General features: G+C 43.0%; 1 protein-coding gene across 2 annotated transcripts; it reads left to right on the forward strand.

Annotated features, from left to right (window-relative positions):
* Positions 1-25,519, forward strand: p2rx4a (purinergic receptor P2X, ligand-gated ion channel, 4a). Of its 2 annotated transcripts, XM_084159529.1 has the most exons (12): positions 1-484; positions 798-945; positions 1,614-1,685; positions 13,578-13,650; positions 15,944-16,040; positions 16,143-16,223; positions 19,325-19,466; positions 24,353-24,489; positions 24,675-24,768; positions 24,908-24,973; positions 25,150-25,245; positions 25,399-25,519. In XM_084159529.1, exons 1-12 carry the CDS (start codon positions 342-344, stop codon positions 25,417-25,419), a joined length of 1,170 nt encoding a protein of 389 aa, XP_084015655.1. In that variant the 5' UTR covers positions 1-341; the 3' UTR covers positions 25,420-25,519. The 2 variants fall into 2 exon arrangements, with proteins under 2 accessions (XP_084015655.1, XP_084015656.1); XM_084159530.1 differs by lacking the exon at positions 1,614-1,685 and having other exon boundaries at positions 260-484.

A 25,519-nucleotide genomic window follows, 5' to 3' on the forward strand; every position in this document is an offset into this window, starting at 1 on the left:
GAGTGAAAGTTCGGTTAGTGCTATCCGGGATCCTTGGGACTTCCCTACACTAAACCCTAACTTTAACCTTAAGCCCTTACCCTTACCCTAGCCATAACCATAACCATAACCCTTACCTAACCCTAACCTTAACCCTTTTAAATGTCAACTTCACTAGGGGGGGTGGTAGGGACGTCCCAAGGATCCCGGATAGCACGGACCGTGAAAGTTAAACTGCAGGTTAGTTTTTTTCGAAAACGCGTGACATTCAGTGGAAGATAACCCGACCATTTTAAGGATATCTCGTTCTTTCTAACGATACAAAATAGCGTTTTGAATCCGCTTTTTCGGAGGCAGCAAACATGATGAAAGAGAGGGGATGTTGTGCGTCCATCTGTCAATGTTTTTTCGAATATTCAACGCCGAAAATTCTTGTAATTCGTAGCTTCAAGGTTGGAACCGTCAACAGAATCACGCAGGCTTTAGTGATTGCATATGTGATCGGGTAAGTGTCGCATAAAGACTAATGGTATGCTACCACATGACATTCTAACAATGTCATATTGACTTATGTTTACTAATCAAACAAAGTGGTTTCGTCAGTACCCCCTTCCTACACTGCCATCATAGCCACAGCTGTCACAAGATTTTTTGGCAATACTTCACTTATTTTCATATGTATTTTAAGTAAAAAATATACAATGATTTCTCTGTGATTCACCCCATATTATACTTTTAAGCCCCATGGACCTGGGCATAAAGGTAAGCCCATAATACATTGACCACTGCTTTGCATGCCCTCTTGCACACCTATGCAGGTATGTCTGTGTGGTGAACAAAGGCTACCAGGAGACAGATGCAGTCCTCAGCTCTGTCACGACCAAGGTGAAGGGCATCGCCCTGACCAACACTTCCGACCTGGGCCTGCGAATCTGGGATGTGGCAGACTATGTCATCCCACCACAGGTATTATTATTATTATTATTATTATTATATTATTATTATTATTAGGTATCACCCAGACGTATAGAAGATGAGGTATAGGCCTGATATATTGCAATCACCACCACTAAATACAAGTACCCCTTTACTTCTCCCAGTCACCTGATGTCAGGCTGACTGACATCCATCATGGTGGGTGTGCCCTCAACTTCACTGGCACAGTGGTGCTTTATGGTTCCTGCATGTTTCACTTTTGCTTTGTGCACATTTAGGCTTTTGGGCCTGTGGGGGTGACCTTGTACACAAAGAAATTAGAAAATCAATTGGGAGTAGGATACCGCTGCTCTGACTAAAACATGGAATGTGTGTCAGAGATGAAACAACTGTGTCCTACTAACTTTATTTCAAACAAAAGCCATGTGAATTTTTTATTTATTTATTTGTACCTTTATTTAACTAGGCAAGTCAGTTAAGAACAAATTCTTATTTACAATGATGGCCTACACCGGCCAAACCCGGACGACGCTGGGCCAATTGTGCGCCGCCCTATGGGACTCCCAATCACGGCCGGTTGTGATACAGCCTGGAATCGAACCAGGGGGTCTGTAGTGACGCCTCAAGCACTGAGATGCAGTGCCCATTGATGATTGTATGTTTGAGAGAAGTAATTTGACTTTTTTGGCTTGTGGCAGGAGGAGAGCACATTCTTTGTGTTGACGAACCTGCTCATCACTCTGAACCAAACTCAGTCGCACTGTCCAGAGGTAAGACAACATACTGAATATCCCATCCACCTGACATCCCATTTGATCAAATATACGTTAATGTTCATGGAAAAGGCTCTAACTTTCTACTTTCTACATTTTGATCTAAAACTTCCATTTTATTAGAACATCTAGGATAAGTTGTACAATGACTTTGGGGAAGTGAGAATGTCTCAGAGTGCCTGTGTGCAGCCGGAATGGATATTTTCAAGGACAATGGCTGAAGCCAAAATGTTTGAGTGACTTGGATAACCGAAAGGCTCTATTTGGCTCACAGTATGCATTCCTTAAGGATTTCATAGCAGCTAGTCATTACTCACTATTGTTTATTGTCTTGTAATAGAGCTGGACAGCTTGTAGTCCTAGAAAACTGAATGTGTTATCATTTTCTACCTCTGGTTCATTGGCCAAGCTTATGGGAGAAATTAATGGGGAAAGAATAGGGTTTTGGTATAAATGGTGAAAATTAGGTCTGATGTTAACACAGGCTTAGTAGATCTTACATGTTTTGTTCTATGAGATAATATCAGTCAGTTAACATGACCTTTATGAATTATGAAGCCTTTATGTGCTTTGTGCTTGTTTTGATTATCTAAATGCTTAAAATTTCACAGTGACATTTTAGCCATATTAGCATAGACATAACCAGGGCTGGCGGTATGGGCGGGCCTTAGCGGGCCCACCATACCGTACTTCCATGCCCGTCCTAATAAAATATTGAAATATTGATCAATCAAATGTATTTATAAAGCCCTTTTTACATCAGCAGATGTCACAAAGTGCTATACAGAAACACAGCCTAAAACCCCAAACAGCAAGGAATGCAGATGTAGAAGCATAGTGGCTAGGAAAAACTCCCTAGAAAGGCAGAAACCTAGGAAGAAACCTAGAGAGGAACCAGGCTCTGAGGGGTGGCCAGTCCTCTTCTGGCTGTGCCGGGTGGAGATTATATGAGTACATGGCCATTTAAATCAAATCAAATCAAAATGTATTGGCCACATGCACCGAATACAACAGGTGCAGACATTACAGTGAAATGCTTACTTAAAGCCTTTAACCAACAGTGCATTTATTTTTTAATAAAATAAAGTAAAAAATAAAACAACAACAAAAAAGTGTTGAGAAAAAAAAGAGCAGAAGTAAAATAAAATAACAGTAGGGAGGCTATATATACAGGGTGGTACCGGTGCAGAGTCAATGTGCGGGGGCACCGGCTAGTTGAGGTAGTTGAAGTAATATGTACATGTGGGTAGAGTTAAAGTAACTATGCATAAATAATTAACAGAGTAGCAGCAGCGTAAAAAGATGGGGTGGGGGTGGGGGTGGGGGGGGGCAGTGCAAATAGTCCGGGTAGCCATGATTAGCTGTTCAGGAGTCTTATGGCTTGGGGATAGAAGCTGTTGAGAAGTCTTTTGGACCTAGACTTGGCACTCCGGTACCGCTTGCCGTGCGGTAGCAGAGAGAACAGTCTATGACTAGGGTGGCTGGAGTCTTTGACAATTTTGAGGGCCTTCCTCTGACACCGCCTGGTATAGTGGTCCTGGATGGCAGGAAGCTTGGCCCCAGTTATGTACTGGGCCGTACGCACTACCCTCTGTAGTGCCTTGCGGTCGGAGGCCGAGCAGTTGCCATACCCAGGCGGTGATGCAACCAGTCAGGATGCTCTCGATGGTGCAGGTGTAGAATTTTTTGAGGATCTGAGGACCCATGCCAAATCTTTTCAGTCTCCTGAGGGGGAATAGGCTTTGTCGTGCCCTCTTCACGACTGTCTTGGTGTGTTTGGACCATGATCGTTTGTTGGTGATGTGGACACCAAGGAACTTGAAGCTCTCAACCTGTTCCACTGCTCTCAACCTGTGGACTACAGGAAAAAAAAAAGAGGACTGAGCAGAATGGGGGCGTGCTCAGTCCTCTTTTTTTTCCTGTAGTCCACAATCATCTCCTTTGTCTTGGTCACGTTGAGGGAGAGGTTGTTATCCTGGCACCACACGGCCAGGTCTCTGACCTCCTCCCTATAGGCTGTCTCATCGTTGTCGGTGATCAGGCCTACCACGTGTCGTCGGCAAACTTAATGATGGTGTTGGAGTCGTGCCTGGCCATGCAGTCATGGGTGAACAGGGAGTACAGGAGGGAACTGAGCACGCACCCCTGAGGGGCCCCCATGTTGAGGATCAGTGTGGCAGATGTGTTGTTACCTACCCTTACCACGTGGGTGCGGCCCGTCAGGAAGTCCAGGATCCAGTTGCAGAGGGAGGTGTTTAGTCCCAGGATCCTTAGCTTAGTGATGAGCTTTGAGGGCACTATGGTGTTGAATGCTGAGCTGTAGTCAATGAATAGCATTCTCACGTAGGTGTTCCTCTTGTCCAGGTGGGAAAGGGCAGTGTGGAGTGCAATAGAGATTGCATCATCTGTGGATCTGTTGGGGCGGTATGCAAATTGGAGTGGGTCTAGGGTTTCTGGGATAATGGTGTTGATGTGAGCCATGACCAGCCTTTCAAAGCACTTCATGGCTACAGACGTCAGTGCTACGGGTCGGTAGTCATTTAGGCAGGTTATCTTAGTGTCCTTGGGCACGGGGACTATGGTGGTATGCTTGAAACATGTTGGTATTACAGACTCAGTCAGGGACATGTTGAAAATGTCAGTGAAGACACTTGCCAGTTGGTCAGCACATGCTCGGAGTACACGTCCTGGTAATCCATCTGGCCCTGCGGCCTTGTGAATGTTGACCTGCTTAAAAGTCTTACTCAAATTGGCTACGGAGAACGTGATCACAGTCATCCGGAACAGCTGGTGCTCTCATGCATGCTTCAGTGTTGCTTGCCTCGAAGCGAGCATAGAAGTGGTTTAGCTCGTCTGGAAGTCTTGTGTCACTGGGCAGCTCACGGCTGTGCTTCCCTTTGTAGTCTGTAATAGTATTCCAGCATGACAATGACCCAAAACACACGGCCAAGGCAACAAAGGAGTGGCTCAAGAAGAAGCACATTAAGGTCCTGGAGTGGCCTAGCCAGTCTCCAGATCTTAATCCCATAGAAAATCTGTGGAGGGAGCTGATGGTTCGAGTTGCCAAACATCAGCCTCGAAACCTTAATGACTTGGAGAAGATCTGCAAAGAGGAGTGGGACAAAATCCCTCCTGAGATGTGTGCAAACCTGGTGGCCAACTACAAGAAACGTCTGACCTCTGTGATTGCCAACAAGGGTTTTGCCACCAAGTACTAAGTCATGTTTTGCAGAGGGGTCAAATACTTATTTCCCTCATTAAAATGCAAATCAATTTATAACATTTTTGACATGCGTTTTTCTGGATTTTTTTTTTGTTATTCTGTCTCTCACTGTTCAAATAAACCTACCATGAAAATTATAGACTGATCATTTCTTTGTCAGTGGGCAAACATACAAAATCAGCAGGGGATCAAATACTTTTTTTCCTCACTGTATGGCCTTATACAGCTCATTCAGTGTAATCTTAATGCCAGCATTGGTTTGTGGTGGTAAATAGACAGCTATGAAAAATATAGATAAACTCTCTTGGTAAATAGTGTGGTCTACAGCTTATCATAAGATACTCTACCTCAGGCGAGCAAAACCTTGAGACTTCCTTAGTATTTGATTTTGTGCACCAGCTGTTGTTTACAAATATACACAGACCGCCACCCCTTGTTTTACCGGAGTCAGCCGTTCTACCCTGCCGATGTAGCGTATAGCCCGCTTGCTGTATGTTGTCCATGTCGTCGTTCAGCCAAGACTCTGTGAAACATAAGATATTACAGTTTTTAACGTCCCGTTGGTAGGATAACCGTAATCTTAGGTCATCCAATTTATTCTCAAATGATTGAACATTGGCTAATAGGATTGATGGAAGAGGCAGTTTACTCGCTCGCCGTCGGATTCTTACAAGGCACCCCGACCTACGTCCACGATATCTCCGTCTCTTTCTCATGCGAATGACGGGGATTTGGGCCTTGTCGGGTGTCTGTAGGATATCCTTCGCGTCCGACTTGTTGAAGAAAAGTTATTCGTCCAATACGAGGTGAGTAATCGCTGTCCTGATATCCAGAAGCTCTTTTTGGTTATAAGAGATGATGGCAGAAACATTATGTACAGAATAAACTACAAATAACGCGGAAAAACACACATAATAGTACAATTGGTTAGAGGGCTGTAAAACAGCAGCCATCTTCTCCGGCGCCATTCTATAAGGCCAGATTGTTCTTCAAGATGTTCAAACGTTCATAGATGACATGCAGGGTCAAATAATAATCAGTGGTTGTAGAGGGTGCAACAGGTCAGTACCTCAGGAGTAAATGTCAGTTGGCTTTTCATAGCCGAGCATTCAGAGGTAAAGACAGCAGGTGCGGTAGAGAGAGAGAGTCGAAAACAGCAGGTCCGGGACAAGGTAGCATGTCTGGTGAACAGGTCACGGTTCTATAGCCGCAAGCAGAATAGTTGAAACTGGAGCAGCAGCATGACCAGGTGGACTGGGGACAGCCAAGAGTCATCAGGCCAGATAGTCCTGATGCATGGTCCTAGGGCTCAGGTCCTCCGGGAGGGAAGGGAGTGGGCGAGAGAGAGAATTAGAGGTAGAATACTTAAATTCACACAGGACACCAGATAAGACAGGAGAATTACGAAGATCTCCTCCACCGCACAAGTCCGAAAGGGGTGCAAAACAGGACAGGAAGATCATGTCTGTGACTCAACCCACTCAAGTGATGCACCCCTCCTAGGGATGGCATAGAAGAGCACTAGTAAGCCAGTGACTCAGCCCCCGTAATAGGGTCAGAGGCAGAGAATCCCAGTGGAGAGAGGGGAGCCGGACAGGCAGAGACAGCAAGGGCGGTTCGTCGCTCCAGTGCCTTGCCGTTCACCTTCGCACCCCTGGGCCAGACTACACTCAATTATAGGACACACTGAAGAGATTAGTCTTCAGTAAAGACTAAAACGGCCTCCGGAGTGGCGCAGTGGTCTAAGGCACTGCATCGCAGTGCTTGAGGCGTCACTACAGACCTGGGTTAGATCCCAGGCTGTGTCACAGCCAGCCGTGACCAGGAGACCCATAAGGAGGCGCACAACTGGCCCAGCGTCGTCCGGGTTAGGGGAGGGTTTGGCTGACTTCGGTCACCAGCTGGGCGGTGTTTCCTCCGACACATTGGTGCGGCTAGCTTCCGGGTTAAGAAGCTGTGCGGCTTGCAAGGTCGTGTTTCGGAGGATGCATTGCTCTCGACTTTCGCCTCTCCCGAGTCCGTAGAGGAGTTGCAGCGATGGGACAAGACTGTAACTACAAATTGGGGAGAAAAAGGGGTAAAAAAATAGGAAATACTTAGTCTGCGTCTCTCACATGGATCGGCAGACCATTCCATAAAAATGGAGCTCTATAGGAGAAAGCCCTGCCTCCAGCTGTTTGCTTAGAAATTCTAGCGACAATAAGGAGGCCTGCATCTTGTGACCGTAGCGTACAAGTAGGTATGTACGGCAGGACCAAATCGGAGAGATAGGTAGGCGCAAGCCCATGTAATGCTTCGTAGGTTAGCAGCCCTAGCCTTAACAGAAAGCCAGTGTAGAGAGGCTAGCACTGGAGTAATATGATCAAATCTTTTGGTTCTAGTCAAGATTCTAGCAGCAGTGTTTAGCACTAACTGAAGTTTATTTAGTGCTTTATCCTGGTAGCTGGAGAGTAGGGCATTGCAGTAGTCTAATTTAGAAGTGACAAAAGCATGGATGAGTTTTTCTGCATAATTTCTGGACAAAAAGTTTCTGATTTTTACAATGTTACGAAGATGGAAAAATCCTTGAAATACACTTGATATGATCATCAAAAGAGGGATCAGGGTCCAAAGTAAATGCTGATGAGAGGTCCTTCAAAGTTTTATTTGAGACGACTGTACAACCATCAAGATTAATTTTCAGATCAAACAGCAGATCTATTTGTTTCTTGGGACCTAGAACTAGCATGTCTGTTTTGTCTGAGTTGAAAAGTAAAATATTTGCCGCCATCCACTTCCTTATGTCTGAAATACAGGCTTCCAGGGTAGGCAATTTTGGGGCTTCACCATGTTTCAACCAAATGTACAGCTGTGTGTCATCAGCATAGCAGTGAAAGTTGACATTGTGTTTCTGAATGACATCACCAAGAGGTAGAATATATAGTGAAAACAATAGTGGTCCTAAAACAGAACCTTGAGGAACACCGAAATGTACAATCAATTTGTCAGAGGACAAACCATCCACAGAGACGAACTGACATCTTTCCGACAGATAAGATCTAAACCAGGCAAGAACTTGTCCGTGTAGACCAATTAGGGTTTCCAATCTCTACAAAAAAATGTGGTGATCGATGGTGTCAAAAGCAGCACTAAGGTCTAGGAGCACGAGGACAGATGCAGAGCCTTGGTCTGATGCCATTTAAAAGGTAATTTACCACCTTCACGAGTGCAGTCTCAGTGATATGATGGGGCCTAAAACCAGATTGAAGCATTTGGTATACATAATTTGTCTTCAGGAAGCTTCAGAAGCTTTTTCCCAAAAAATTGAGAGGAATGGGAGATAGTTTTCTAAACATTTTCCGGGTCAAGGTTTGGCTTTTTCAAGAGAGGCTTTATTACTGCCACTTTTAGTGAGTTTGGTACACATCCGGTGGATAGGGAGCCATTTATTATGTTCAACATAGGAGGGCCAAGCACAGGTAGTAGCTCTTTCAGTAGTTTAGTTGGAATAGGGTCCAGTATGCAGCTTGAAGGTTTAGAGGCCATTACTATTTTCATGAATGTGTCAAGAGATACAGGATTACAAAACTTGAGTGTCTCCATTGATCCTAGGTCCTGGCAGTTCTGTGCAGACTCAGGACAACTGAGCTTTGGAGAAATACGCAGATTCAAAGAAGAGTCCGTAATTTGCTTTCTAATGATCATGATCTTTTCGTCGCAGAAGTTAATGAATTCATCACTGCTGAAGTGAAAGCTATCCTCTCTTGGGGAATGCTGCTTTTTAATTAGCTTTGTGACAGTATCAAAAGTAAATGTTGTATTGTTTTTATTCTCCTCAATTAGGTTGGAAAAATAGGATGATCGAGCAGCAGTGAGGGCTCTTCCATATTGCACGGTACTGTCTTTCCAAGCTAGTCGGAATACTTCCAGTTTAGTGGAGCGCCATTTCTGTTCCAATTTTCTGGAAACTTGCTTCAGGGCTCGGGTATTTTCTTTATACCAGAGAGCTAATTTCTTGTGACAAATGTTTTTAGGGTTGCGACTGCATCTAGGCTATTACGCAAGGTTAAATTTAGATCCTCAGGTGGTTAACCGATTTTTGTACTCCGAGGTCCTTGGGTAGGTGGAGGGAGTCTGAAAGGGCATCTAGTAATCTTTGGGTTGTCCGAGAATTTATAGCACGTCTTTTGATGGTCCTTGGTTGGGGTCTGAGCAGATTATTTGTTGTGATTGCAAACGTAATAAAATGGTGGTCCGATAGTCCAGGATTATGAGGGAAAACGTTTAGATCCACAAGATTTATTCCACGGGACAAAACGACATCCAGGGTATGACTGTGGCAATGAGTAGGTCCGGAGACATGTTGGACAAAACCCACTGAGTCGATGATGGCCAAGACGTGCACTGACAGAAAGACGCATCAATCTCAATTAAAGCACCCGAGCGAGCAAAACAGCGCCTCTCTGTCTTAGTATGTGTAGAACATGTATCTGATGCTGTCTGGACCAAAAGAGTATGGCATGTCATACTATTTCTGGCCAGACAGCATCAAAAACATGGGCTAAATATAGGGGGGGGCGCTGTTTCACTGGCTCGGATCCGTTCTCCGGTAATATAGTTTCAGCAGAGAGGAAGAGACGAAGTGAGAGGGCTCACTCTCGCCAAAATCGGTCCATTATAAGCTCAATGCGTTTCTATGGAAATAATATGCAGACCTAAGCTTGTCGCCTTCCTTCCCTCCTTTGGGACAAACCGTGGAGACATGAGCTTGTCGTCATTATATACAGATCTCTGATTTCAGCCTCTTGCAAATTGGAAAGGAAAGTTGGCAGGTGCACATTGCACTGTCAGGATGCTGGATAGCCCTAAAGTAAATTGATGTTTTGCCAAACATATATAATTACTCCTGTCTAAATAAAATCATCCAAAATACTTCACCAGGGAGCATGACTTGGCCACAGAGTATCATTAGCTTATTTAAAAAAAAAATAGCTGTGGATCGTTTGGGAAGTATGTTTGGGAAGCCCGCTATTTGGGTAGTGTGCGTAGCAATAGGTCTAGCTGATTTGAGTTGTGGCTGTCAATGAAAAGCGTTTAAAATATGTGTGAAGATAATGTGTCTTGAGTATAATTTAAAATGTTGCATCAAGAAGAAGGGGAGGGGGGTGTGGCAAATACATGGTGAGTCTCCAGAATGCATTGCATATGTAGGAAAGTGCCCATTTGGGAATGTCTTATTTCTGATTGTCTTAACTCACCACTTATACCGCGCATTTTGTCTTCGCCTCACACAAGTCAACAAAGTCTGTTTTTTAACATCCATTGCGAATGATACTGTAGTTCCTCAGTATTTTAAAAATATTTCCAACACTCCTGGCCTCGATAATCACCAAGCCTCGGTGTGAAAGAGCAAAACATTGTGATCAGATGATCCCATATATCCAGTGGAAACGTCATTAAAAAAACATATTTCTGTCCTGAGCTCACTGGCGCAGGAAACTTTTGAGGGCCCGGAATAGGCTAGTGATACAATGTTGCAAGTTCGTTAGCGACAGCTTCTGGCCAGACCCTGTGATAATTTGATACAATGTTGAACTTCACTAGCAATAGCTCAAGTCAAGACAGATATAAAGGGAGGCAGACAGGCGGAGTAGAGAGATGAATGTGATCGAAAGAACCTGAATTTTAATCAGGATATGTTCTACTATTTTTATTTGTAGGCTTTTGGCCTATGTATTTTACTTAGTTGATGTTGGAAGTTATAGGCCTAATGCTGTATTGGCCTATAGGCTATCATTTCTTTAGCCCCCAATGGATCACAGTGTATCAATGTGTCCATATTGCAGAGGCTAGTGCTCTCACCTTAGTTGAATTTTAACTTTTAGATTTTTATAATTTTACTTCCGATTTTTATGATTAACCACGTGACAATGATTTTGAGAAACAAAAACGTTATTATTTAAATGAAACTGTTCCACAGAAATATATAAATGCTTATATAAATATTCATAACTGGAAAACAGATCGGTAGAAATGGTAGGATAAATTGTAAGCTTCCCCAAACTTGAAACTCATGAGCTTCTTCTTCTTCCAGTTTATAATAGCAATAAGGCATGAGGCGGTGTGATATATGGCCAATATACCACGGCTAAGGGCTGTTCTTAGGCACGACGCAATGCGCCTGGATACAGCCCTTAGCCGTGGTATATTGGCCATATACCACAAACCCCTGAGGTGCCTTATTGCTATTATAAACTGGTTACCAACGTAATTAGAGCAGTAAAAATACATGTTTTGTCATACCTGTGGTATACGGTCTGATATACCACGGCGGTCAGCCAATCAGCATTCAGGGCTTGAACCACCCAGTTTATAATGGCGATTACACAATTTAATGTGCATCCTGCCACCTACTATGCGGGATGGAAACAGGATTTCCCCAAAAAACTCAACTATCAAAAAACTAATAAATAAATACAAAATCAAACAACTTGTCTGTTAAAAATGTATTAATAAAACAGATCTGATCCCTACACAGGCTCAAGGGGAACCTGGGAGAGCGGGTGTTATGAGTTTCTAGGGTATCAAGTAATTCATGATGCAAGAAGATATTTAACACTTAGATGGAGAGTTCATTCAAATATTTAATAGGTACCGTGGTTCGTTAACAAAAGGAGCATGCTCTGCCTCTTGCCATTCCGAACTACTGAACAAAGAAAATATCTCAGTTTATATACCTTCTGTTACACGTTTCTTCAACAACATCTGTTAACCCTCAGTGGGCACTCCCTTCTTTGATGTTATTACCTTGTACCCCAAGTCAGTATATCATGTCCATCAATATTTCTAAGATAAACCTCAGTAATCTCCCTCGACATAATGGAATCCTTGGTATTCAGACTGTGCGGCGCCCAGAATCACTTATCTACTAAATTTAACCTGTTCCCACCACCATGAAAAGCCATCATAACAGCGGGTTGTCTGGCGCCAGTACTACTTGCAAGTCTTCCGATGTAAAATCCTTGAGTCCCAAAAACCTTTCTGCCTCAGCCACAATAATGTCTAGTTTCTTAGACTTCTTTGAGACTTGTGCTGTACAGTTTATAACTGTGGCAATGAACGCAACAAAATCCACCTTTTTAACACACAGGGTATCTTTTGTCTGGCAGCAAACATTTACTACAGGCTGTGGTGTATCCACTACCATCTCTTCACTGGAATCACTTATTTCCTCAATTATTTTGATCGCCTCCGCATAGGAGATTCGATTGACGGCTCTAACTTTTGCCACCTCAATTTCCTTCACCCTTACAGGGCACTCCAGGAACTCAGGATCATGATCCCCACCACAATTGCAACACCGCGTCCTTCTACACACCGTTCTTCAGTATAATGTTTGTCTGCACACACTTGAAACATGGCCAAATCCTTTACAATTCTTACACTGCAGTGGTTTGGGGACAAAAGCTCTTACGGCGTATCTTACATAACCAAGCTTCACATGCGTAGGTATTTGCTCTTTATCAAAAAACAACAGGACCGACAGACTTTCTTTTATTTTTTTTCATTCACCCAGCGGGTCAGACGCCGGGCACCAACCACACCAGGAATTCTCTTCAGGTACTCAATCTGAACATCCGTCGTCACCCCTGAGATGACTCCTTTGACGGGTGCTCTACTCCGAAGTTCAAAACACAAAAATTATGTTGTCCGGGTTCTTTTGAGGTCCACTGCAATCTTCCTCTGCTCGTCAGAAATACAATGAATCAAAATAAGACCGCTCCTGGTCACTCTGACAGACTCCACTTTTCCAAGAGCATACTTCACCATTTGACACCTCAAACGGGTTTCCCACATATGCATCCTTACTCAACAACCGCATCCCAACAAGAACTGATTCATTATCATTTACACATGTATCCTCCACTCCAATTTTAGACAATTTCCTTTTTGTTCTAGTTTTCGATATTACTGTTGTCCATTCAGAACATTCGTCTTCACCAAATTTACTCGACGCGCTGCTTAATTCGAACTCATCAACCACTTACGCCATCTTCCCAAAACTCATGAGCTGCCTACGGTCTTTACTATTACACACATAGGAGGTCCCGTGAGAAAAACGGGCCTGCCTATGGAAATCAAATGCCCGTCCAACTGATTTGTTCTGGCACCGGGTCTGGACATAAGTCAAAACACCTCAAACCAAAACATGGTATTAATAACAAGATACAACGAGCTGAAACGAGCCACCTACGATTCCCCACATAGCAGCTTATTGTCATTGTTGTTCGCTATCTGACCGGTCAGAATCTATAGGTTTTGGCCAACGAGTAAGCCTCCATTAGTGCCTACAAAGAGACGCCATTACTATTGCTTTCTATTGGATGAAGTCCAGCCCTCGAGTCATGTGCATGATAGATAAGTTAAAGATGCACTATAAGAATGTAGTTGCTAATTGTTTACGTCAAATTTTGCTTTGAAAATTGTCTGTATGATTTATATACATAAGCAATGTATTATTAGCATTATATTGTTTATCTCATTAAATCACACAAACCTGTTTTAGGCAAACATGCTTTTTAGGGGACCCGATTTTGGCACTCCCAGAGGCTGAAGTTCTGTATAGCATATAAGTCTGATATATTTTTAAGCTTTAAAGAATTACACTCATGCTGTGATGCGTTCAGGTCCCAAAAACTGGTTTTGACTGCACCTCAGACAGGGACTGCAAGGCTGGCTCACGTGATACCCGAGGCAATGGTAAGGATATTAAGATTTTGACATTGAGGAAATCGTCATTGATCATTTCTATAACTGAGTTATCATGCATTATGATCTAATCCTTGTTCTACGTTTGAGATGTAGATTATCATGTTTTCTGTAAAATAAAAATGCATTGTATTGTCACTGGATGGTAGCATTACATTTGAGTCATTTAGCAGACGCTCTTATCCAGAGCGACTTACAGTAGTGAGTGCATACATTTTCATACTTTTTTCATACTGGTCCCCCGTGGGAATCAAACCCACAACCCTGGCATTGCAAGCACCATGCTCTACCAACTGAGCATTACCATTCCAGAATCATTACAGTACCATGTCATATGTCGAGAGCTTGGGACTACTGCGCCTTCAGAAAGTATTCATACCCCTTGACTTATTCCACATTTTGTTGTGTTACAGCTTGAATTAAAAATTGATTAAATAAAAAAAAATATCACCCATCTACACACAATAATGACAAAGTGAAAACATGTTTTAGTAGTTTTTTTCAATTTATTGAAAATTAGATACAGAAATATCTAATTTACATAAGTATTCACACCCCTGAGTCAATACATGTTACAATCACCTTTGGCAATGATTACAACTGTGAGTCTTTCTGGGTAAGTCTCTCTAAGAGCTTTGCACACATTCTTTAAACTCTTGTCAAGTTGGTTGTTGATCATTGATAGACAGCCATTTTCAAGTCTTGCCATAGATTTTCAAGCCAATTTAAGTAAACTGTAACTAGGCCACTCAGGAACATTCAATGTAGTCTTGGTAAGCAACTCCAGTGTATATTTGGTCTTGTGTTTTAGGTCAGTGTCTCCCAACCTTGGTCCTCGAGTACCCCCAACAGTACATAGTTTCGTTGTAGCCCTGGACAAACACACCTCATTCAACTCATTGAGGGCTTGATGATTAGTTGACAAGTTGAATCAGGTGTGCTTGTCCAGGGTTACAATAAAAATGTGTACTGTTGGGGGTACTCGAGGACCAGGGTTGGGAAACACTGTTTTAGGTTATTGTCCTGCAGAAGGTGAATTTGTCTCCCGGTGTCTGTTAGAAAGCAGACAGAACCAGGTTTTCCTCTAGGATTTTGCCTGTGCTTAGTAAGCTCTATTCCGTTTCTTTTTAATCCTAAAAAAAGCCTAGTCCTTGCCGATGACAAGCATACCCATAACATGATGCAGCCACCACCATGCTTGAAAATATGAAGAGTGGTACTCAGTGATGTGATGTGTTGTTGGATTTGCCCCAAACATAATGCTTTGTATTCAGGACATAAAGTTCATTTCTTTGCCACATGTTTTGCAGTTTTACTTTAGTGGCAGTTCTCTTCTATCACAGCCATTAAACTCTGTAACTGTTTTACCATTAGCCTCATGGTGAAATCCCTGAGCGGTTTCCTTCCTCTCCGGCAACGGAGTCAGGAAGGACGCCTGTATCTTTTTATTGATACACCATCCAAAGGGTAATTAATACCTTCACCATGCTCAAAGGGATATTCATTGTATGCCTTTTTTTTAACCCTCCAATAGATGCCCTTCTTTGGGAGGCATTGGAAAACCTCCTTGGTCTTTGTGGTTGAATCTGTGTTTGAAATTCACTGCTCGACTGAGAGACCTTACAGATAATTGTATGTGTGGGGTACAGAGATGAGGAAGTATTTAAAAAATCATGTGAAATATTATTATTGCAACTTATTATGACTTTTTAAGCAAATTTTACTCCTGAACTTACTTAGACTTGCCATAACAAAGGGGTTGAATACTTATTGACTCAAGACATTTCAGCTTTTCATTTTGAATTACATTTCTAAAAACATAATTCCACTTTGCCATTATGGTGTGTAGGCTTGTGACACAAAATCTCAATTTAATCCATTTAAAATTCAGTCTGTAACACAACAAAATGTGGAAAAAGTCAAGCGGTGTGAATACTTTCTGAAGGCACTGTAGAAGGTTCTAGCTGCATTTTTTTCACAAAATAAATATTGACATAGCCTTGTTCTGTTCAATGTTCTCTACCTATATAGTACTCTAAATACCCCAATTCATGTTTTTAAATTCAAAAGAATACAATATAAAAATTGCTGACACGATTCAAACCTCATTGAAAATGTAAAGCCAATTATCTCAGAATCATATTTTTGCAGATAGAACCTTTTAGTCCCAAGCTCTCAATGTGTCAATTATATTTAAAGACAGTCTGCCACTTACTTGTAGAATGAGAGGCACATGATTGTTTTTCACTAACGTTCTCCTTTAAAAGTGTCCATCTCCCCTCAGGTGTTCAGACTGGGAAATGTGTGAAGTACTCAGCTGTGGAGAAGACATGTGAGGTTCTGGCTTGGTGCCCACTGGAGTTAGATAAGGAACCTCCCAAGTAAGAACTATTGAGTACCAAGGTGGAAAAGGTTGCATTTGCTTTAATTTTACATAATCCATCTAGAATGTTTTAATAATTTCACAATATAATTTTCTTTAGTCCTCCAATGTTGGCAGATGCTGAGAACTTCACAGTGCTTATAAAGAACAGCATCCGATACCCCAAATTCAACTTCAATAAGTAAGTCAAGTTTGAACATTTCTGTGACTTGATAAATATGTTAGGAGCTAAATTCTATTTAAGATTTGATAATCCATCATACTATCTGTTGATAAGCAACTGCTTGCTAAGGTTAGGGTTAGGTTTAGAATAAGGGGGAGCGTTAAGTTTAGGGTTAGGATAAGGGTTAGGATTAGCTTTAGTAGATACACTACATTACCAAAAGTATGTGGACACCTGCTTGTCGAACATCTCATTCCAAAATCATGGGCATTAATATAGAGTTGCTCCCCCCTTTGCTGCTATAACAGCCTCCACTCTTCTGGGAAGGCTTTCCACTAGATGTTGGAACATTGCTGCGGGGACTTGCTTCCATTCAGCCACAAGAGCATTAGTGAGGTCGGGCACTGATGTTGGGTGATTAGGCCTGGCTCACAGTCGTTCCAATTCATCCTAAAGGTGTTCGAAGGGGTTGAGGTCAGGGCTCTGCGCAGGCCAGTCAAGTTCTTCCACACCGATCTCGACAAACCATTTCTATATGGACCTCGCTATGTGCACGGGGGCATTGTCATGCTGAAACAGGAAAGTGCCTTCCCCAAACTGTTGCCACAAAGTTGGAAGCACAGAATCGTCTAGAATGTCATTGTATGCTGTAGCGTTGAGATTTCTCTTCACTGGATCTAAGGGGCCTAGCCCGAACCATGAAAAACCCCAGACCATTATTCCTCCTCCACCAAACTGTACAGTTGGCACTATGCATTGGGGCAGGTAGCGTTCTCCTGGCATCCTCCAAACCCAGGTTAGTCCGTCGGACTGCCAGATGGTGAAGCGTGATTCATCACTCCAGAGAACGTGTTTCCACTGCTCCAGAGTCCAATGGCGGCGAGCTTTACTCCAGCCGATGCTTGGCTTTGCGCTTGTGTGTGGCTGTTCGGCCATGGAAGCCTATTTTATGAAGCTCCCTACGAACAGTTCTTCCAGAGGCAGTTTGGTAGTGAGTGTTGCAACCGAGAACAGACAGACAGCACTCGGTGGTCCCGTTCTGTGAGCTTGTGTGGCCTACCACATCGCGGCTGAGCCATTGTTGCTCCTAGACGTTTCCACTTCACAATAACAGCACTTACAGTTGACCGGGGCAGCTCAAGCAGGGCAGAAATTTGACGAACTGACTTGTTGGAAATGTGGCATCCTATGACTGTGCCACGTTGAAAGTCACTGAGCTCTTCAGTAAGGCCATTCTAATGCCAATGTTTGTCTTTGGAGATTGCATGGCTGTGTGCTCGATTTTATACACCTGTCAGCAACGGGTGTGGCTGAAATAGCTGAATCCACTAATTTGAAGGGGTGTCCACATACTTTTGTGTATAAAGTGGGGGAAAAAAGTATTTAGTCAGCCACCAATTGTGCAAGTTCTCCCACTTAAAAAGATGAGAGAGGCCTGTAATTTTCATCATAGGTACACGTCAACTATGACAGACAATATGAGAAGAAAAAAATCCAGAAAATCACATTGTAGGATTTTTAATGAATTTATTTGCAAATTATGGTGGAAAATAAGTATTTGGTCAATAACAAAAGTTTCTCAATACTTTGTTATATACCCTTTGTTGGCAATGACACAGGTCAAACGTTTTCTGTAAGTCTTCACAAGGTTTTCACACACTGTTGCTGGTATTTTGGCCCATTCCTCCATGCAGATCTCCTCTAGAGCAGTGATGTTTTGGGGCTGTCGCTGGGCAACACGGACTTTCAACTCCCTCCAAAGATGTTCTATGGGGTTGAGATCTGGAGACTGGCTAGGCCACTCCAGGACCTTGAAATGCTTCTTACGAAGCCACTCCTTCGTTGCCCGGGCGGTGTGTTTGGGATCATTGTCATGCTGAAAGACCCAGCCACGTTTCATCTTCAATGCCCTTGCTGATGGAAGGAGGTTTTCACTCAAAATCTCACGATACATGGCCCCATTCATTCTTTCCTTTACACGGATCAGTCGTCCTGGTCCCTTTGCAGAAAAACAGCCCCAAAGCATGATGTTTCCACCCCCATGCTTCACAGTAGGTATGGTGTTCTTTGGATGCAACTCAGCATCCAAACACGACGAGTTGAGTTTTTACCAAAAAGTTATATTTTGGTTTCATCTGACCATATGACATTCTCCCAATCCTCTTCTGGATCATCCAAATGCACTCTAGCAAACTTCAGACGGGCCTGGACATGTACTGGCTTAAGCAGGGGGACACGTCTGTCACTGCAGGATTTGAGTCCCTGGCGGCGTAGTGTGTTACTGATGGTAGGCTTTGTTACTTTGGTCCCAGCTCTCTGCAGGTCATTCACTAGGTCCGCCCGTGTGGTTCTGGGATTTTTTTGTGATAATTTTGACCCCACGGGGTGAGATCTTGCGTGGAGCCCCAGATCGAGGGAGATTATCAGTGGTCTTGTATGTCTTCCATTTCCTAATAATTGCTCCCACAGTTGATTTCTTCAAACCAAGCTGCTTACCTATTGCAGATTCAGTCTTCCCAGCCTGGTGCAGGTCTACAATTTTGTTTCTGGTGTCCTTTGACAGCTCTTTGGTCTTGGCCATAGTGGAGTTTGGAGTGTGACTGTTTGAGATTGTGGACAGGTGTCTTTTATACTGAAAACAAGTTCAAACAGGTGCCATTAATACAGGTAACGAGTGGAGGACAGAGGAGCCTCTTAAAGAAGAAGTTACAGGTCTGTGAGAGCCAGAAATCTTGCTTGTTTGTAGGTGACCAAATACTTATTTTCCACCATAATTTGCAAATAAATTCATTAAAAATCCTACAATGTGATTTTCTGGATTTTTTTTCCAAAATGTGTCTGTCATAGTTGATGTGTACCTATGATGAAAATGACAGGCCTCTCTCAACTTTTTAAGTGGGAGAACTTGCACAATTGGTGGCTGACTAAATACTTTTTTCCCCCACTGTATATAGTGTAGTTGAAATGTTACTGAGTCTGTAGAGGATCTACAGATGGACTATCCAAATAAAGCGATACCAAGATTTGCTGCATTGGGCCATCCAGTGATAAACAATGGAATTGCAGTCAGAGCGACTGCATGTAACACTATAACTATGATATTTTTGTCTGTTCTACAGAAGGAATATCTTGCCCTACGTCAACAAGACCTACTTGGAACAATGTGTATTCAATCGCATCACTGACCCAGACTGTCCGATCTTCAGACTCAAAGACATGGTCACAGAGGCCAATGAGGACTTTCAGACCATGGCTGTCCATGTAAGTGCCTGCGTGTTTTTTTTAAAACTCCATAATTACTTAGCATTTGGTAAGTTGGGGATGTACACTGAGTATACAAAACATTAAGAACATTGTTACTTACTGTCTTCCAGCCTAAAAAATGGCTTCCCATAACATGTACAGTACAAGTGTTAGCTTACACCCACACCTATCAGGTCATATGTCGATTTAGGAACTGATATGTCATGACCTTATTCTCTTGATTGGATGAGGGTTAACCACATTGGCAACTTGTTCACCAGAATATTTTTCTGCGAACTACCCTAAAGGCTACACTGAGTATACAAAACATTAAGAACACCTGCTCTTTCCATGATCAAATATAATCAAATCAAATTGTATTTGTCACATACACGTGTTTAGTAGATGTTATAGCGGATGTAGCGAAATGCTTGTGCTTCTAGCTCCGACAGTGCAGTAATATCTAACAAGTAATATCTAACAATTTCACAACATATACCCAATACACACAAAACTAGTAAGGAATGGGATTTAAGAATATATACATATATGGACAAGCAATGACAGAGCGGCATGGACTAAAATACAGTAGAATATTATAGAATAGAATGCAGTATATACATATGAGATGAGTAGTGCAAGATATGTAAACATTATTAAAGTGACTAGTGTTCCATTTCTTAAAGTGGCCAGTGATTTCAATAGGCAGCAGCAGCCTCTAATGTGCTAGTGATGGCTATTTAACAGTCTGATGGCCTTGAGATAGAAGCTGTTTTTCATTCTCTCGGTCCCAGCTTTGATGCACCTGTAAGGACCTCGCCTTCTGGATGATAGCGGGGTGAACAGGCAGTGGCTCGGGTGGTTGATGTCCTTGATGATATTTTTGGCCTTCCTGTGACATCGGGTGCTGTACGTGTCTTGGAGGGCGGGTAGTTTGCCCCCGGTAATGCGTTCGGCAGACCGCACCACCCTCTGGAGAGCCCTGCGGTTGCGGGCGGTGCAGTTGCCGTACCAGGCGGTGATACAGCCCGAGAGGATGCTCTCAATTGTGCATCTGGAAAGGTTTGTGAGGGTTTTAGGTGCTAAGCCGACTTTCTTCAGCCTCCTGAGGTTGAAGAGGCTCTGTTGCGCCTTCTTCACCACACTGTCTGCGTGGGTGGACCATTTCAGTTTGTCGGTGATGTGTACGCCAAGGAACATGAAGCTTTCCACCTTCTCCACTGCGGTCCTGTCGTTGTGGATAGGGGGGTGCACCCTCTGCTGTTTCCTGAAGTCCACAATCATCTCCTTTGTTTTGTTGATGTTGAGTGAGAGGTTATTTTCCTGGCACCACACTCCCAGAGCCCTCACTTCCTGCTTGTAGGCGGTCTCGTCATTGTTGGTAATCAAGCCTACTACTGTTGTGTCGTCTGCAAACTTGATGATTGAGTTGGAGGTGTGCTTGGCCACGCAGTCATGGGTGAACAGGGAGTACAGGATGGGGCTGAGAATGCACCCTTGTGGGGCCCCAGTGTTGAGGATCAGCAAAGTGGAGATGTTGTTTCCTACCTTCACCACCTGGGGGCGGCCCGTCAGGAAGTCCAGGACCCAGTTGCACAGGGCGGGGTTCAGACCCAGGGCCTCGAGCTTAATGATGAGCTTGGAGGGTACTATGGTGTTGAATGCTGAGCTATAGTCAATGAACAGCATTCTTACATACAGTTGAATTCGGAAGTTTACATACACCTTAACCAAATACATTTAAACTCAGTTTTTCTGCAATTCCTGACATTTAATCCTAGTAAAGATTCCCTGTCTTATGTCAGTTAGGATCACCACTTTATTTTAAGAATGTGAAATGTCAGAATAATACTAGGGAGAATGATTTATTTCAGCTTTTATTTCTTTCATCACATTCCCAGTGGGTCAGAAGTTTACATACACTCAATTAGTATTTGGTAGCATTGCCTTTAAATTGTTTAACCACAAGCTTCCCACAATAAGTTGGGTGAATTTTGGCCCATTCCTCCTGACAGAGCTGGTGTAACTGAGTCAGGTTTGTAGGTCTTCTTGCTCTCACACGCTTTTTCAGTTCTGCCCACACATTTTCTGTAGGATTGAGGTCAGGGCTTTGTGATGGCCACTCCAATACCTTGACTTTGTTGTCCTTAAGGCATTTTGCCACAACTTTGGAAGTATGCTTGGGGTCATTGTCCATTTGGAAGACCCATTTGCGACCAAGCTTTAACTTCCTGACTGATGTCTTGAGATGTTGCTTCAATATATCCACATAATTTTCCTTCCTCATGATGCCATCTATTTTGTGAAGTGTACCAGTCCCTCCTGCAGCAAAGCACCCCCACAGCATGATGCTGCCACCCCCGTGCTTCACGGCTGGGATGGTGTTCTTCAGCTTGCAAGCATCCCCCTTTTTCCTCCAAACATAACGATGGTCATTATGGCCAAACAGTTCTATTTTTGTTTCATCAGACCAGAGGACATTTCTCCAAAAAGTAAGATATTTTTCCCCATGTGCAGTTGCAAACCGTAGTCTGGCTTTTTTATGGCGGTTTTGGAGCAGTGGCTTCTTCCTTGCTGAGTGGCCTTTCAGGTTATGTCGATATAGGACTCGTTTTACTGTGGATATAGATACTATTGTACCTGTTTCCTCCAGCATCTTCACAAGGTCCTTTGCTGTTTTTCTGGGATTGATTTGCACTTTTCGCACCAAAGTACGTTCATTTCTAAGAGACAGAACACGTCTCCTTCCTGAGCGGTATGACGGCTGCATGGTCCCATGGTGTTTATACTTGCGTGCTATTGTTTGTACAGATGAACGTGGTACCTTCAGGCGTTTGGAAATTGCTCTCAAGGATGAACCAGACTTGTGGAGGTCTACAATTATTTTTCTGAGGTCTTGGCTGATTTATTTTGATTTTCCCCATGATGTCAAGCAAAGAGGCACTGAGTTTGAAAGTAAGCCTTGAAATACATCCACAGGTACACCTCAAATTGACTCAAAATATGTCAATTAGCCTATCAGAAGCTTATAAAGCCATGACATCATTCTCTGGAATTTTCCAAGCCGTTTAAAGGCACAGTCAACTTAGTGTATGTAAACTTCTGACCCACTGGAATTGTGATTAAGTGAAATAATCTGTCTGTAAACAATTGTTGGAAAGATTACTTGTGTCATGCACAAAGTAGATGTCCTAACCGACTTGCCAAAACTATAGTTTGTTAACAAGAAATTTGTGGAGTGGTTGAAAAACAAGTTTTAATGACTCCAACCTAAGTGTATGTAAACCTCCGACTTCAACTGTAGGTATTCCTCTTGTCCAGATGGGATAGGGCAGTGTGCAGTGTGATGGCAATTGCATCGTCTGTGGATCTATTGGGGCGGTAAGCAAATTGAAGTGGGTCTAGGGTGACAGGTAAGGTAGAGGTGATATGATCCTTGACTAGTCTCTCAAAGCACTTCATGATGACAGAGGTGAGTGCTACAGGGCGATAGTCATTTAGTTCAGTTACCTTTGCTTTCTTGGGTACAGGAACAATGGTGGCCATCTTGAAGCATGTGGGAACAGCAGACTGGGAAAGGGAGAGATTGAATATGTCCATAAACACACCAGCCAGCTGGTCTGCGCATGCTCTGAGGACGCGGCTAGGGATGCCGTCTGGGCCGGCAGCCTTGTGGGGGTTAACATGCTTAAATGTCTTTAATCATGTCGGCCATGGAGAAGGAGAGGCCACAGTCCTTGGTAGTGGGCCTCGTCAGTGGCACTGTGTAATCCTCAAAGCGGGCGAAGAAAGTGTTTAGCTTGTCTGGAAGCGAGACGTCGGTGTCGGCGACGTGGCTGGTTTTCCTTTTGTAGGCCGTGATTGTCTGTAGGCCCTGCCCCATACGTCTCGTGTCTGAGCCGTTGAGTTTCGACTCCACTTTGTCTCTATACTGATGTTTTGCCAGTTTAATTGCCTTGCGGAGTGAGTAGCTACACTGTTTGTATTCTGCCATATTCCCAGTCACCTTCCCATGGTTGAATGCGGTGGTTCGCGCTTTCAGATTTGCGCGAATGCTGCCATCTATCCACGGTTTCTGGTTAGGGTAGGTTTGACCAGGTGAATCCAGTTGAAAGTTATGATCCCTTATTTGATGTCACTTGTTAAATCCACTTCAGTCAGTGTAGATGAAGGGAAGGAGACAGGTTAAAGAAGGATTTTTAAGCCTTGAGACAATTGATACATGGATTGTACATGTGTGCCATTTCATAGGGTGAACAAAATATTTAAGTGCCTTTGAATGGGGTATGGTGGTAGGTGCCAGGCGCACCGGTTTGTATAAAAACCTGCAACACTGCTGGGTTTTATACACTCAACAGTTTCCCATGTGTATCAAGAATGGTCCACCACCCAAAGGACATCCAGCCAACTTGGCACAACTGTGGGAAGCATTGGAGTCAACATGGGCCAACATCCCTGTGGAACGCTTTCGACACCTTGTAGAGTCCATGCCCTGACGAATTGAGGCGGCAGGTAGCTTGGTGGTTAAGAGCGTTGTGTCAGTAACCGAAAAGTCGCTGGTTCTAATCCCCAAGCCGACTAGGTGAAACATCTGTCGACGTGCCCTAGAGCAAGGCACTTAACCCTAATTGCTCCTGTAAGTCGCTCTGGATAAGAGCGTCTGCTAAATGACTAAAATGTAAAATGTTCTGAGGGCAAAAGGGGGGGGTTGCAACTCAGTATTAGGAAGGTGTACCTAATGTTTGGTATACTCAGTTTATATTAGTCAAAATGTCATGATATGTCTTGTGGCATTATGATGCATGTAGAGTAATCTAACATGCATCTTATGTCTCGGGTGGTTTTCATTTGTAAAATCCATGTAAACTGTGTACTCCGTATCTACGTTGATTGTCTTTGTCTAGGGTGGGGTTATGGGTGTCCAAATCCGTTGGGAGTGTGATCTGGACATGCCAAGCAGCTGGTGTGTGCCTAGGTACACCTTCCGTCGCCTGGACAACAAGGACCCAGTGAACAATGTGGCGCCTGGATACAACTTCAGGTATAGGTGTTGAACTTTTGTTTTTAGACTACAACCACATCGATAGATCGATTTATCTCTGAGTAACACATTTGTTGGACCCCAAATTATTACAACCATAGGTAGTGTAAATAGAAAATATTGATGTTCATTTGTTTTTTAAGACGAATTTTGGCAACACTCTTTGTGCTTTTCTTTTCCCACAGATTTGCCAAATATTACAAAAATGGTAACAATGAAGAGACAAGAACATTAATCAAAGGATTCGGAATACGCTTCGATGTAATGGTTTTTGGTCAGGTGAGCTCTCACAGAAACAATCTAAGCCATTTTGAACTTTGATATGGTTATTTTAATGTCATAAAATAATGAATGAAAAGGCCTTATAGTTATAAAATCCTGGTGTTCTAGTTAAACTGGTTAAATGTCTCTGCTTCAGGCTGGAAAATTTAACATAGTGCCAACACTGCTGAATCTTGGTGCTGGTCTTGCCCTCCTTGGCTTGGTAAGTATAGTACTTCTATCACATGCTGTAGGTGTTGTCGTTACGGTAACTGTATACGTATGTTTAATGGGTAAAATGTTATCCTTTATAAAGGGTTTATATATGGTATCACTAGAACATGGTCAGTTGCATACGATTGTTTATTTATATTAATTGCAAGTTTCTACTCTTTGAAGGTGACTGTTGTTTGTGATTGGATTGTGCTGACATGCATGACGAAAAAAAATATCTATAACGAACAGAAATATTCTTATGTTGATGACTTTCAATTGGTGAGTAATAGTTGTTCTAATTTAAGAATTACCTGTTCAATACTGATAATGTAAAGAATCGTACGTATTCAGCCTTTTTGGCCAAATGTCATCATACTTGATAATAGTTCTGTTTTTTCAATCCCCTTATAATATACATTTTCTGTTTTAAAGCTTTCAAATGAAACACCATAAAGCCACGGCGAATCATGTCGAGCAGAAACAACTGTGTATGCAGCATATCAAGATGGAAATGTGAAACAGCATCTTTCTAGATTGAATCCCAGCACTCTTT

Source organism: Coregonus lavaretus (genome assembly GCF_964263955.1).
Source record: "Coregonus lavaretus genome assembly, chromosome: 4".
NCBI classification, from domain to species: Eukaryota; Metazoa; Chordata; class Actinopteri; order Salmoniformes; family Salmonidae; genus Coregonus; species Coregonus lavaretus.